This window comes from Oratosquilla oratoria, chromosome 43 (genome assembly GCF_046742065.1).
Source record: "Oratosquilla oratoria isolate Oo_2021 chromosome 43, ASM4674206v1, whole genome shotgun sequence".
In the NCBI taxonomy this organism is placed as follows: Eukaryota; Metazoa; Arthropoda; class Malacostraca; order Stomatopoda; family Squillidae; genus Oratosquilla; species Oratosquilla oratoria.
In genome coordinates, this window is record NC_134819.1 from 16,256,092 (window position 1) to 16,269,960 (window position 13,869).

At 37.9% G+C, this 13,869-nt stretch overlaps 2 protein-coding genes across 2 annotated transcripts in view; both read left to right on the forward strand.

The window, feature by feature from the left end:
- LOC143021928 (copine-8-like) overlaps positions 1 to 13,869 on the forward strand; it is a 758,082-nt gene that overhangs the window by 115,547 nt on the left and 628,666 nt on the right. The window lies entirely within an intron of this gene.
- The window catches only part of LOC143021929 (decapping and exoribonuclease protein-like), a 252,942-nt gene that overhangs the window by 50,708 nt on the left and 188,365 nt on the right, over positions 1 to 13,869 (forward strand). Inside the window, exons 3-4 of the mRNA XM_076179813.1 lie at positions 252 to 433; positions 570 to 703. Coding sequence (XP_076035928.1) covers positions 252 to 433; positions 570 to 703 — 316 coding nt within the window. The remainder of the gene's footprint in view (positions 1 to 251; positions 434 to 569; positions 704 to 13,869) is intronic.

Consider the following 13,869-nt stretch of genomic DNA (forward strand, 5'->3'; position numbering starts at 1 on the left):
CCCCACCATCAGTTTTTTAATTGGGCCCTGCATTTCATAGCACTGTCCCTGATTGTGAATGTCTTCAGTTTGATTATTAGGACTTTTTAATCATGTAATTCATGATGTGTTGGATCTTGTCCTGGACTCTGATGGAAGTATAAGTTTAAGTATCAAGAATTTGTTGCTCTTGATTCTCATTTGTGGCAAACATTTGTCATTTGTATGTTTTAACTATCCAGTATTATAACTAATGATTTGCTTATCAACAGGTGCAGGTTTGCAAGTCTTTCCAACTTATCCACTAAGTAAATTTAAAGGAGAATATTCACTGTTTGAGAACATTACTGTTCTTGGTTCCTACTCAACAGATGAAAAAAGAGAGTTTTGTCATGATCAAAGTAACTTGGCATTTATTAAACAAAAGTATATTCCAGATGATGAAGAAATGAAGGTTAGTGTTTAGGTGTAGTTGGACTAATGATGTAACAGCTGATCAAATTTCCTTTTGTAACAGCTCTATATGTGTATTTGTGTGTATGCATAAGTTTATAAGGTTTCTATCACCTTCATTTTCTTTTGTCTTTCAGGTGAACTTGGACCTGAATGCCTTTCCTGGCAAAGTAGTGAAATTTGAAAAAGATAATAGGAAATCCCTCAAACAATTGATGCAATGGATTTTGAGCAGTAAGGATGAAATTTGCCAACAGGGAAAACCAAGGAAGTAAGTATTTGTTTTGCTTTAAAAACAGCTTCTGGAATGACACTGAAATATACATACATACTAGAAAGCCCTTTCCCCTATAAACAGGGTGGCCCAGCCATGACATACAATCCATCCCCATATGCTGTCCTGTCTATTGTAGCTCCTTGTGTATGAAGAGTCATACCTGTCCCTGACCCACTACTCAGGTCGGAAGCAATGCATCAAGATGCTGCAACTCCACAATTGGGCCTAACACCTGAATCTGATTTACCATAAATGTTTCATTACATAGTAAACCATCCCCTACATATCTAGAATTTACTGAACAGACAAAAAGAAATCCCTTGAGACTATATCCATTTACCATCCACTTGCAACCAGTTTCTACTTCTATCTTATGCCCTCTCCCCTCCCTGCTTGACAGATTATCCCCATGTACCCAAAAACTTTACATCATTAATCCACTTTTGGTCTTCCTCATAAGTTCACTCCATTTACATATGCCTTCCACACTTTATGCTAATCTTTTCCACCCATTTTTTCCTTATGCCCAAACCATACCAGTATTTATAAACAAAGAAATCAAACCTAGTTCTCTGCCTCACTTTATTTCTCACTATCTATCCTTGTAACCTTCCCCTCCCACCATACAACAGTCATATGCATGTATGTACATAGTTGTATTCTATGGGAAGGGAAGCTATGCTAGTGGTGTCCCATCTCCATATCTCGTTTTATCTAGACTGTTTTTAAATTCGTGTATCATTTTTTGTAATGGTACTGGGAGACCTTAATGCTAGGGTAGGAAATGGTCCAATTTATGGAGTGGTTGTGAAATGTGGAGTTCCAGGAAAGAATCGTAGTGGAGAGTTGATGGTGGAAATGTGTCTAGAAAGAGAGTTGATGATAGCAAATACAGTGTTTTGGAAGAAAGTCAAGCATAAGTACACATGGGAGAGGGTGGTGGAGGGAAGGTTGGTAGATAGAGCGCTAATGGATTATGTAGTGGTAAATAGGATTATGATAGGAAGAGTTAAGGATGTACATGTGCTAAGGGGAGAGGGTGGGGGAATATCAGATCATTTTTTGGTGGAAGGTAAGTTGAGAGTGGAGGATAGATGGAGAAAGAGGAAAGGGACAAAAGGTAGGGAGGTTCTTAGAGTGAACTCTTTAAATGAAAAGGAGAAGGAGTACGAAAAGAAGCTGAAGGAGGAGTGGGAGTAAAGGATAAAGTAGAGCTGGGTGTGGAGGAGGAATGGGGATAGTTCAAGGAGGGAGTCGTAAAGTGTGCAAGGATGGTGTGTGGAACAAGAAGGACAGGAGGAAATAGAAGAAAGGGTAGTGAATGGTGGGATGAGGAAACAAAGAAGGTTGTAGAAGAGAAGAAGCGAGCTTTCACAGATTGGTTACAAAATAGGATGAGGGAGTCATATGAGAGGTACAAAGAAAAGAAAAGAGAAGTAAAACAAAAGGTAAAGGAGGCAAAGAGGAGAGCAGATGTGAAATGGGGTAAGAGTATGACAGAAAATATTGAAAGTAATAAAAAAGATGTTTTGGAAAGAAATTAAGAGGAAGAGGAGGCGAATCAAGTAGAGAAGAAAAGGTAAAAGGTGCAGATGGAGAGATGATAATGGAAGAGAAGGCAGTAAGGGGAAGATGGGCAGAATATTTTAGGGAGTTGCTAAATGTGAAGGAGGATAGGGAGGGAAAGATAGTTGCAGTGGGAAATGCGAAGAAAATGAGAGTGATGAGTGAGGAGAATGGAGGAGAAATAAGGAAGGATGAGGTGAAGGCAGTTGTTAAGATGAAAGCAGGTAAGGCACCTGGTCTGGATGGATGCCATGCAGAATGTCTGAAAAAGGGAGGTACAGTGATGGTGGACTGGCTGGTGATGTTATAAAATGTTTGCTGGAGAGAGGGTAGAGTGCCAGAGGACTGGAGGAGTGCGTGTATAGTTCCACTTTACAAGGGAAAAGTGGACAAGTGTGAATGTAGTAGTTTCAGAGGGATTAGCTTGTTAAGTGTAGTTGGGCAGGCATATGGGAGGATCTTGATTGAGAGGATTAGGAGAGGAACAGAGGGAGTAATTGGTGAGGAACAGTGTGGATTTAGGGCGGGTAGAGGTTGTGTAGATCAGATCTTTGTGGTAAGACAGATATGTGAGAAAGCTATAGGAAAGGAGAAGGATGTTATTTGGGCTTTTATGGATCTGGAAAAGGCTTATGATAGGGTAGACAGAAAGGCACTGTGGGAGGTTATGCAGATATATGGGATAGGAGGAAAGCTTCTAGGAGCTGTCAAGAGTTTTTATGAGAGTAGTAGAGCTTGTATCAGGAGTGGAAATGGAGAGAGTGAGTGGTTCGAGGTAAAGGTGGGACTTCATCAAATATGCGTTATGTTGCCCTGGCTGATCAACTTATACATGGATGGGGTGGTGCGAGAGGTAAATGCAAGGGTAGTGGGCAAGGGATTGGAGATGGTTAAAGAAAATGGAGAAAAGTGGGAGGTGAGCCAGCTGTTGTTTGCTGACGACACTGTGCTTGTGGCAGGATCGGAGGAGGGATTGAGGAAGTTGGTGGCAGAGTTTGGGAGAGTATGTGATAGAAGAAAGCTAAAGATAAATGTGGGTAAAAGTAAGGTGATGAGATGTACAAGGGGTGAAAGTGGCAGTAGACTGGAAGTGAGCATTAAGGGAGAGCGACTGGATGAAGTGGATAGTTTTAGATACTTGGGTGCAAATGTGTAAGGAAAAGGTGGAGTGAAGGTGGAGGTAGAATGTAGATTGAGAGAAGCAAGTAAATGCCTTGCCTTGGTGGATTAAAGAGTGTAATGAGGAATAGACATTTGGGAATGGATGCTAAGAGGAGACTGTATGAAGGAGTGATTGTGCCAACAGTACGGAAGGAGTGATTGTGCCAACAGTACTGTATGGGGCAGAAACATGGAACATAAGAAAAGAAGAGAGAAGGAGTTTGAATGTGTTTGAGATGAGGTGTCTGAGAAGTATGATGGGGGTTACTAGGCTAGATAGTGTGAGAAATGAGGTGAGGAGGAGAACAGGGGTGGAAAAGGAGCTGGAAGATAGGGTTGATGAAAGAATATTAGGATGGTTTGGACACATGGAAAGAATGAGCGAAGAAAGACTAGTAAAAGAGGTATGGAAGGCAGATGTGGAGGGAGTGAACATGAGGGGATGTCCTAGGATGAGGTGGATGGATGGGGTGAAGGGTGCTTTGGGGAAAAGGGGAATGTCTGTTGAGGAAGGACGGGAGAGGACAGAAGATATGGGTGAATGGAGAATGGTTGTATATGGATGATGTGATTGCATGAGGTGAAATGGGTGGGAGGATGGGGGGTGAGGTAGTATGTGTGAGCAAAATTTGATGCAGCCCGAAGGGATTTCTCCCCTTCCTCTCCTTTTATGCAATGGGGGGACGGAGAGGAGGGTCGCTGATTTAATGAAGCAGCCTTGCTGTGGATGTGCTGTGTCTTGCGACACTGTTTCTGACCCAGGGCAGTGGACAAGGTGCAGGGATGACCCGTCGTCCAGGAGGTGCTCAGATAAGAGGGAGGGTGGAGGGGTGTGGAGTGTATTCAGGGATGGAATGGGTGGAAATAATTTTATGCCTTTTCCTTTTTGGCTACCCCCCTTGTAAGGGGGGAAAAAGCCTTGGTGTATATATATATATGTATGCATGTATATTTGCACTCACCACATTCTCATCTAACCTGTTCCAAATGTCTATTATCCTGTGGGGAAAGCTGTTTTATTTCAGGTCTCTTCTATAGTTGTCTTTCTTGTATCTCTACTATTCCAGTTTATTAAATCCTCTCTATCAATAATTTCCATGCCTTTCATGATTCTATAAATAGTTATCAAGTCTTCTCTCTTCTTTGCTCCAATGTCTGTAGCTCAAGTTTTGCCACCCTCTCCTCATATAAGAACATAAGAACATAAGAAATAAAGGAGACTGCAAAAGACCATAAGGCCTACACTAGGCAGCTCCGTATCCATCACCACCTGTCATCCCCATCCATAAAGTTGTCTAATCGTTTTTTAAAACAACTGATAGTTTCAGCGCTTACTACATAGTTACTAAGTTTATTCCATTCATCGACCACCCTATTAGTAAACCAATTATTGCCTATTTCCTTCTTAAATCTAAATTTGTCCAGTTTATACCCATTACTGCGAGTCCTGCCCTGTTGTTTTATTATGATGACCTTGTTTGCATCACCCTTGTTATAGCCTTTGATCCACTTGAACACTTCTATTAGATCACCCCGCACTCTGTGTCTTTCCAGAGAGTGTAAGTTTAGGTGCCTAAGCGTCTCTTCGTAAGGCAAATTTCCGAGTCCTTGTATCATTTTGGTCATTCTTCTCTGTTCTGATTCTAGTGAATTTACGTCCATTCTGTAGGTTCTGAGAGCATTTGTGCCAATTTCGTAATTGCTCTTTGTATTCTTTCAAGTTTTGTTAAACATTTTTGTACTTGGTGACCACGTCGTCACTGCATACTCCAATTTTGGTCTTATTAATGTGACTAGTGTTTTCTTCACCATTTCTTCAACCAGGTGTGTAAATGTCACTTTGATTGATATTTTTGAGTTATAAGTTTCTCCAAAAATTTTGTTTATATGTTTCTCAGGTGACATATTATTCACAATAATGACTCCTAGGTCCTCTTTTTCCACTTTTTAAATTTTTTCCTCTCCCAATGTTTATGATCCCACTGCAGTGACTCACAATCTTCTTCGGTGTTCACTTTTTTCAACTTTTTTGCATTGTCTGCGAAGAAGCTCATATAACTTTCAATCCCTTCATCCATATAATTAATATATAGCAAACATTATTGGGCCCAAAACTTCCTTGTGGAACTCCTGTAATCACCTCATCCTAATTGGAATGTTTGTCTCTTTATCACCACTCTCATTTTCCTTTCATGCAAGAAGTCTTCCATCCACTTAAGTAGTTTGCCCTGTATTCCTCCTGCAGTTTCTAATTTCTTTAGCAATTTCTTATGTGGCACCTTATCAAAAGCTTTTTTCAGGTCTAGAAATGCACAATCAGCCCATCCATCTCTTTCCTGTACAGTCGAACCTCAAAAGCCCGGACGACGAATGCCCGGACCCTCGTATGACCAGTCGAAATGAACAAAGGGCAGACTTTTCAAGCAAAGTTCCCTATTTGTCCGGTAGGTGGCAGCGACGGCCGTACACGTGTACTCAAACCTGGCCCAGTCAAGCCGCTACCAGGGCTGCCGTTTCGTAGAATTTTGTACCAAAACGTAGTAAAATAGCGGCATGTGGGAACTGCACAAGGACATGAGGAATTTTTTTCTACATATCAGCGGGCTGTTAAAAACATTCAAAAACTCAAACTTTTGTTTAAAAATCATAGAACTAATTATCAAATAATACATGGTACATCAAAATATGACTTTTATTGGTACCGTATTTTCTGGCTTATAATGCACATCGGGTTATAATGTGCACCCATGGACTTCGTTATCTCAGTACACAGATAGCGCGCATCGAAGTATAACGCGCATGCCCGATCGCATTTGTCTATAACGCAGTTTTACCTCTGTATTTATATCATGCGAACGAGCTTACATGGAGAAGTATTTTTCATTGGCTAGAGCCACCACTGGGAAATCTGTTGATTCGTCACTAAATTAAGTGTCAGTTTAGGCATCAATCAGGACAACTAAGAAAAAGTCGGAACTACATGTACCGGTATATGACTCATGTTGTGCGTTGGTCCCTTATTACTTTGTAGCTTAAATAGTTTGTTGGAAATATGATCTAAAAAAGTTTATTGAAAGTAAAATATACAGAAAAATTTCGGGATTTTTACAGAAAATTTTCTTTTTATATCTTGAGGAAATAATTCGTCTGTACCATTTTTTTTTTTTTTTTAATACTGAAACAAACTACAGACTGTTTCATTTTAGCTTTGAACCTGCAATGACAGTTGTGAAATAGGACAGTCTCTCATCGAGGTGACGTTTAGTTAATATAACTCCCGAAAGAGGGTGTAGTCAGGTGTTTGACACGAGTTTATGAACGGCCGCAACGGAATTTGTACCATACCTAAAGTGAAGCAACAAAGCCAACATAAAAACTCAAACTAAGATGCTGTGACATACCATGGGCAAATATCATGAATATTGATCATGTTTCATGGTGTTTAGGCCTATTTAAACATGAAAAATAAGATTCGATAGATACCTACCTATACCAAATATTTATATACGGTAGCCCATGTTGGCGTATTCTTTCATGTCACCATGGCTGTTCTTCTTGTTCTCACGGAAAGTCACGGAGAAGTGTGCCTCCCGACTTTGTGACGGCCAACATCGTCACGTTGTTGTGAAAAAAATTACACACACAGCCGCAGAATTTTTATCGTAGGCCGTAGATAATGCGCACCGCCGGATAACGCGCACCCTCCATTTTTAGGCCCTTCCAACGGAAAAAAGTCGCGCATTATACGCCGGAAAATACGGTAATTGTGTTACTTATAAAATATACCCCAAAAGATACGTTTTTACAGTGTAGAAAAAAATTATACGCTAAAGTTTCAGCTTTCTTCTAGCGATAATAATATATGAAATTTGTTTTTTATATCTTACTGAATATGTTAGGGCATGGGGGCCTTATATACAGTATATTGAAGAATAAAAACAACTAGAACCACCATTTTGTCAAACTTTGACAAGTATATCTTGCTATGAAAGTCTGCACACGCCCGAAAAAAATGTATGCCCCGGTATGGCAACACTCCCATTCTACACGGCAGTGTAGAAAACGCGGCAACCCTGCCCGCCACCACTGTCCCGCGTGCATACCTTCCGATATTTACAGTGTACGTAATAAAAAATAGAGTACAGTACACTGTATATACAGTACATTTACATGCCTGTATTACAGTTATCATTACAGAATTATAAGTATTATAACATTATTATTACAGTGTTAGAGTATTATTCTTATGTGTTTCTATGCCATATCATACATTAACTATACGTATTCAGCTATGAAAATCTACGGGTGTTAGGGCGATATTTTCGATGACCGGACGTTTGGCATGACCGGACCACCCTTCCCCCCAATTAGTCCGGCTTTTTGAGGTTCGACTGTATTATATCTATTAGTCTTGAATAGAAATTCATCAAATTTGTGATGCATGATCTTCCTTGTCTAAATCCAAACTGCCTCAGATTAATTTTTTTTTCCAAAATGCTTAACCCATCTCATTTTCATAATTCTTTCACAAATGTTAGCTACCGTACTTGTAAGAGAGACCAGTCTATAGATAGTAGGGTCTTCTTTATATCCCCCCTTATATCTTGGTACTATATTTGCTCTTTTCCAATCTTCTAGAACTTTTCCTTCCTTCAATGAACTGCTTATTAGACTATGTTGTCTGTTAGTTTGTCCCTGCATTCTCTCAAAATCCAGTTTGCCATTTCATCTGGACCATGCGATTTTCTAAAATCGAGATTACTCAAGTGATTCATTATTTCATTTCTTGTTACTTCTATCTCTTTCGTAGGGGGACTCCTCCCACTTGACATCTCTAAGTTGTATGTTCTCCCTCATAAACACTGATTTAAAATGCTTGTTCATAATTTCTGCCATTTCTATTTCTTCTGTGTATTCTATTCCTCCTTGTAGTTTCACTAATTCTTGTATGTTTTTCAGTTTGTTGTTTACAGATCTATAAAATAGTTTTGGTTGATCTTAAAAAAATTTGTTGACATCCTTTTCATCTTTTTTCTTCTCTGCGAACTTGTACATATTCATTTCTATAACCAGTATATATTTTCCATTTTTCAGGTTTTTTGTCTCATCCATTATATACAAGCTTTATCCCTTTTATCTTTTAACTCCCTACATCTTTTGTTGTACCAAAATTTTATGTATCCTTTTTCTTATTTTTGTTTTGGAACATACTTTTCCACTCCTTCCTTATAAATTGTTGTCAAAATTTTCCATTTCACTGTTTCTTCTTTGTATATCCTTTCCCAGTTTTTTTTTTTTTTTTTTTTTTTTTTTTTTTTTTTTTTTTTTGATCAAATTTTTTTTTCCAGACATTCTTCTCTTTCTATATTGTTCATTTTTTCCCATGTAATTTTCTTAATTTAGTTCCAGTTCAACTAATATGTGGTCACTTTTACTTATTGGTGTCTTATATTCAATCTTGTCCACTATTTCAAGTTCTGATGTGATTATTAGGTACAGTCTTGATGGCTCTTCCTTATTTCTATACCTAGTATTCTCATGTATCCATTGTGTCATTGTATGTTCTATAATCATATCAAGTAATATATTTCCCCATAAGTCATCTCCACCCTTTACTGTCATCTCTTCCCAACAGATTTCTTTACAATTAAAGTCACCCTTTATAACTATTCTTCCTCCATCTTCCATTATCTTATTTAGTGTTATCCTTGTATCTTCTAATATATTCTCATGTTTTCTCTCTTCTCAGGAAGCCATTTTAGGAGGCACATAATTTACCACAAACTTCCTGCTCTTCTTGTCCCTGTCCTCTATTTCCATCATAATAATTTCCACTCTATTCTTTCCATATGTAACATTCCTCACATTTATATCCATCTTAGGAACATAACTCCACCACCTTGTTTTACTTCTCTGTTTCTAATCCAATATTATATACACCATATCCTACATTGTTGAGTGGTAATGGAGCTTTCAATTTTGTCTCCACATTTTCCATTATGTCAGGTTCCTTTTCCTTCAGGTAATCATTCAGTTCATTCAAGCCTGTTATTAATCCATCTCTATTTGTGAAGGACACATAATTTTCTGTTATCCCTATCCTGTTTTCTGTTTCCCTTCTGTTTTTCTCTATGAACCATTTCCTCACTTTCATATCCACTACTCTCCAATAGAATTTTCATCCTCTCTTTCCTCTTTATTTATCTCTCTTTTTATCCATACCTGTTTATACTGATCACTTTCTGCTAATTTTCCTGTTGTTGATAAGACATTCTCTGCTGTTGTTTGTGACCTGAATATAACCTTAATTGGTGTGGACTTGTGTATACTATATTTCCCCAGCCTATATTTCTTTAATTTCTTTCCCTATTTCCTGTTCACCTTCTTGAAATATTAATACCTTGTTCACTCTTTCTTTCTCATATCTTACTCTTGATGTCCTATTTGGATTATGCTTTTCTTCCATTCCTAATGTAATAATACATTTCTTTTTATCTGCTAAGGCTCTTGCTAAATTCTCCTCTCTCATCACTTTAATAACTGTGTCCTTAGTGTGTTCCTTCATCTGTCGTTTCACTATATCTCTAAATTCAATTGAGCTATCCTCCTGAACCTTTTTCCAACCACTCACATCTTTTGCTATGGACTCTTTATTCTCTTTATTATTCCTCTTTAATTCCTTATTCTCATCCTTTACTTCTTTTAACTGCATTTTTATTTCTTTATTTAGGTTCTTGTTCTTTAGTTCTTCCAATTTATCAGCTCCTTGTGTAATTAGTGCAAGTTGGCTAAATCTAACCTCCCATGATTCATTAATTTTTGTTAGTTTTTCCTCAAGACTTGCTAATCAAGGGAGGTTGTCATCTGCTCCCTCATTAAATCCATAGAAATAATTATCTCCACTTTCTATTGTGCTTCTCTTTTCTATATTTCTAATTTTAATGCCTTTACTGACTTGTTCGAATTCAGCTGTGTCTTCAGCACATCTCTTTGCTTACATTCCTTCTGACGTCCGGGGCCCGTTCATCCCCCTCCTCATTTTCTTCCATTTTCCTCAATAATCCCTCCCCTTCTCCTTTTTCTTCACTTGTCCACTGCACCAAAAGCTTTCCCCCCTCCCTACAAATACAACACAGGTACTCCCTTGCCATTGAAATCACAAAAATTGCGTTTTTTCCAGAGTTCCAATCTTTGCTGTCAATCCAATGATCGTGTATTTCCCTAGTTGTATTTAATGGGAAGGGGAGCTATGCTCGTGGTGTCCCGTCTTCATATCTCATTTTATCTAAATTGTTTTTAAATTCGTGTATTGTTTTTGCACACACCACTTTCTCATCTAACATGTTACAAATGTCTATTACTTAGTGGGGAAAGCTGTTCTTTTTTAGATCTCTTCTATAACTGTCTTTCTTGATTTTCTTTATATGTCCTCTTGTATTTCTATCATCCCATTTTATTAGATCCCCTCTATCAATAGTTTCTATGCCATTCATGAGGAGGTGAGGAGGAGAACAGGGGTGGAAAGGGAGTTGGGAGATAGGGTTGATGAAAGAGTATTAGGATGGTTTGGACACATGGAAAGAATGAGTGAAGAAAGACTAGTAAAGGAGGTGTGGAAGGCAGATGTGGAGGGAGTGAACATAAGGAGACATCCTAGGATGAGATGGATGGATGGGGTGAAGGGGGCTTTGGGGAAGAGGGGAATGTCTGTTGAGGAAGGATGGGAGAGGATAGAAGACAGGGGTTAATGGAGAATGGTTGTATATGGAAGATGTTGTGATGCATGAGGTGGAATGGACGGGGGATGAAGTAGTGTGTGTGAGCAAAATTTTAACGCAGCCCGAAGGGATTTCTCCCCGTCCTCTCCTTTATATGGGGGGATGGAGAGGGGGGGTCGCCGATTTAATGAAGCAGCCTTGCTGTGGATGTGCTGTGTCTTGCGACACTGCTTCTGACCCAGGGCAGTGGACAGGGTGCAGGGATGACCCGTCATCTAGGAGGTGCTAAGATGGGAGGGAGGGTGGAGGGGTGTGGAGTGTTTTCAGGGATGGAATGGGTGGGAATAATTTTATGCCTTTTCCTTTTTGGCTACCTCCCTAGTAAGGGGAAAAAGCCTTGGTATATGTATGTATAAATAGTTGTCAAATCTCCTCTCTTCTTTACTTTAATGTCTGTAGTTCAAGTTTTACTAGTCTCTCTTCATATGATAGTTCTGAGAGTGTTGGCGCCAATATAGTAATTGCTCCTTGTATTCTTTCAAGTTTTGTCATACATTTTTTTGTACTTGGTGACCACATCGTTGCTGCATATTCCAATCTTGGTCATATCAAAGTGATTAGTATTTTCTTCACCATTTCTTCATCCAGGTATGTAAATGCCACTTTGATTGTTCTTATTGAATTATAAGTTTCTCCAAAAATCTTATTTATATGTTTCTCAGGTGACATATTATTCATAATAATGACTCCCAGGTCCTCATTTTCTACTTTTTTCTTATTCATTCGTCTCCCAATTTACATGATCCCACTATTTTTTTTTTTTTTTTTTTTTTTTCCAAATTCCATTGTACTACACTTCTTAGTATTGAACTCCATCTCCCACTTCCTACTCCATTCCCATACTTTATTGGGATCACTCCTTAGTAACTCACAATCTTCTTCAGTGTTCACTTTTTTCAACAGTTTTGCATCATCTGCAAAGAAGCTCATATAACTTTCAATTCCTTCATCTGTATCATTAATATATATAGCAAACATTATTGGGGCCAGAACTGTTCCTTGCGGAACACCACTTATCACTTCATCCCAATTAGAGTGTTTGTCTCTTATCACCACTCTCATTTTTCTTTTTTGCAAAAAGTCTTCCATCCATTTCAGCAGTTTGCCCTGTATTACTCCTGTAGTAGTTTCTAATTTCTTAAGCAACTTCTTATGTGGCACCTTGTCAAAAGCTTTTTTCAGGACTAGAAATATGCAATCAGCCCATCCATGTCTTTCTTGTATTATGTCTATTAGCCTTGAATAGAAACATATATAGTTTATGAAGCATGATCGTCCTTGTCTGAATCCAAATTGCCTTTGATTTAGTACATTGTTTTTTTCTAAATGCCTTACCCATCTACTTTTGATAATTCTTTCACAGATATTTGCTATTGTACTTGTTAGAGAGACTGGTCTATAGTTTGTAGGGTCTTCTTTGTTTCCCCCTTTATATATTGGTACTATATTTGCTCTTTTCCAATCTTTTGGAACTTTTCCTTCTTTCAATGAACTGTTTACTAGGCTATGTATTTTGTCTGTTAGTTCATTCCTGCATTCTCTCAAAATCCAGTTTGCTATTTCATCTGGTCCATGCGATTTTCTGACATCAAGATTACTAAAGTGATTCATTATCATTCCTTGTTACTTCTATTTCTTTCATAGGGGGGACTTTATCCTCCCATTTGATATCACTAGGTTGTATGTTCTCCCTTGTAAACACTGATTTAAAATGCTTGTTCATAATTTCCACCATTTCTATTTCCTCTGTGTATTCAACTCCTTGTCATAGTTTCTCTAATTCTTGTTTGTTTGTCACTTTGTTATTTACGAATCTATAAAATAGTTTTTTTTTATCTTTACATTTTTCTATGACATCTTTTTCGTATTTTCTTTTCTCTTCTCTGCACACTTGTACATATTCATTTCTATAACTAGTATATATTTTCCATTTATCAGGTCTTTTGTATTTTTCAATTTTGTCCAAGCTTTATCTCTTTTGTGTGTATTTACGTAGTTGTATTTTATGGGAAGGGGAGCTATGCTCGTGGTGTCCCGTCTTCATATCTCATTTTATCTAGACTGTTTTTCAATTCGTGTATTCTTTTTACACACACCACTTTCTCTTCGAACTTGTTCCAAATGTCTCTTATTTGCTCTAATGTCTGTAGCTCAAGTTTTGCTAGTCTCTCTTCATATGATAGTTCTGAGAATGTTGTTGCCAATTTTGTAATTGCTCTTTGTATTCTTTCAAGTTTTGTTATACAGTAAACTTCCACTTATCCGAACTCCAAGGCGGATTAGAAATGTCCGGTTAACCGAAATGTTCGGTTAATCCGACTTTTTCATCCCCGTAGAGTTTTATGCGGTAATGTCAGCTGCAATATTCGTACATGTAAACTTTACACATGGAAATGCTTATAATAGTTCATAAACATATTCTATAGAGTATAAAGGAAATAAATCATACAACCAATAAGAAATGTTAATAATGCAACCAATTTTGAAATGTATTTGTAATAGTTTTCATTTATCTTAGCACTTAACCTAAATTTCACTTTGTATCACTTGTCATTACTCAACATCCATGTCTGAGTGGACATCAGAAGGAACCAATATTGAAATGTATTTGTAATAGTTTTCATTTATCTTAGCACTTAACCTAAATTTCACGTT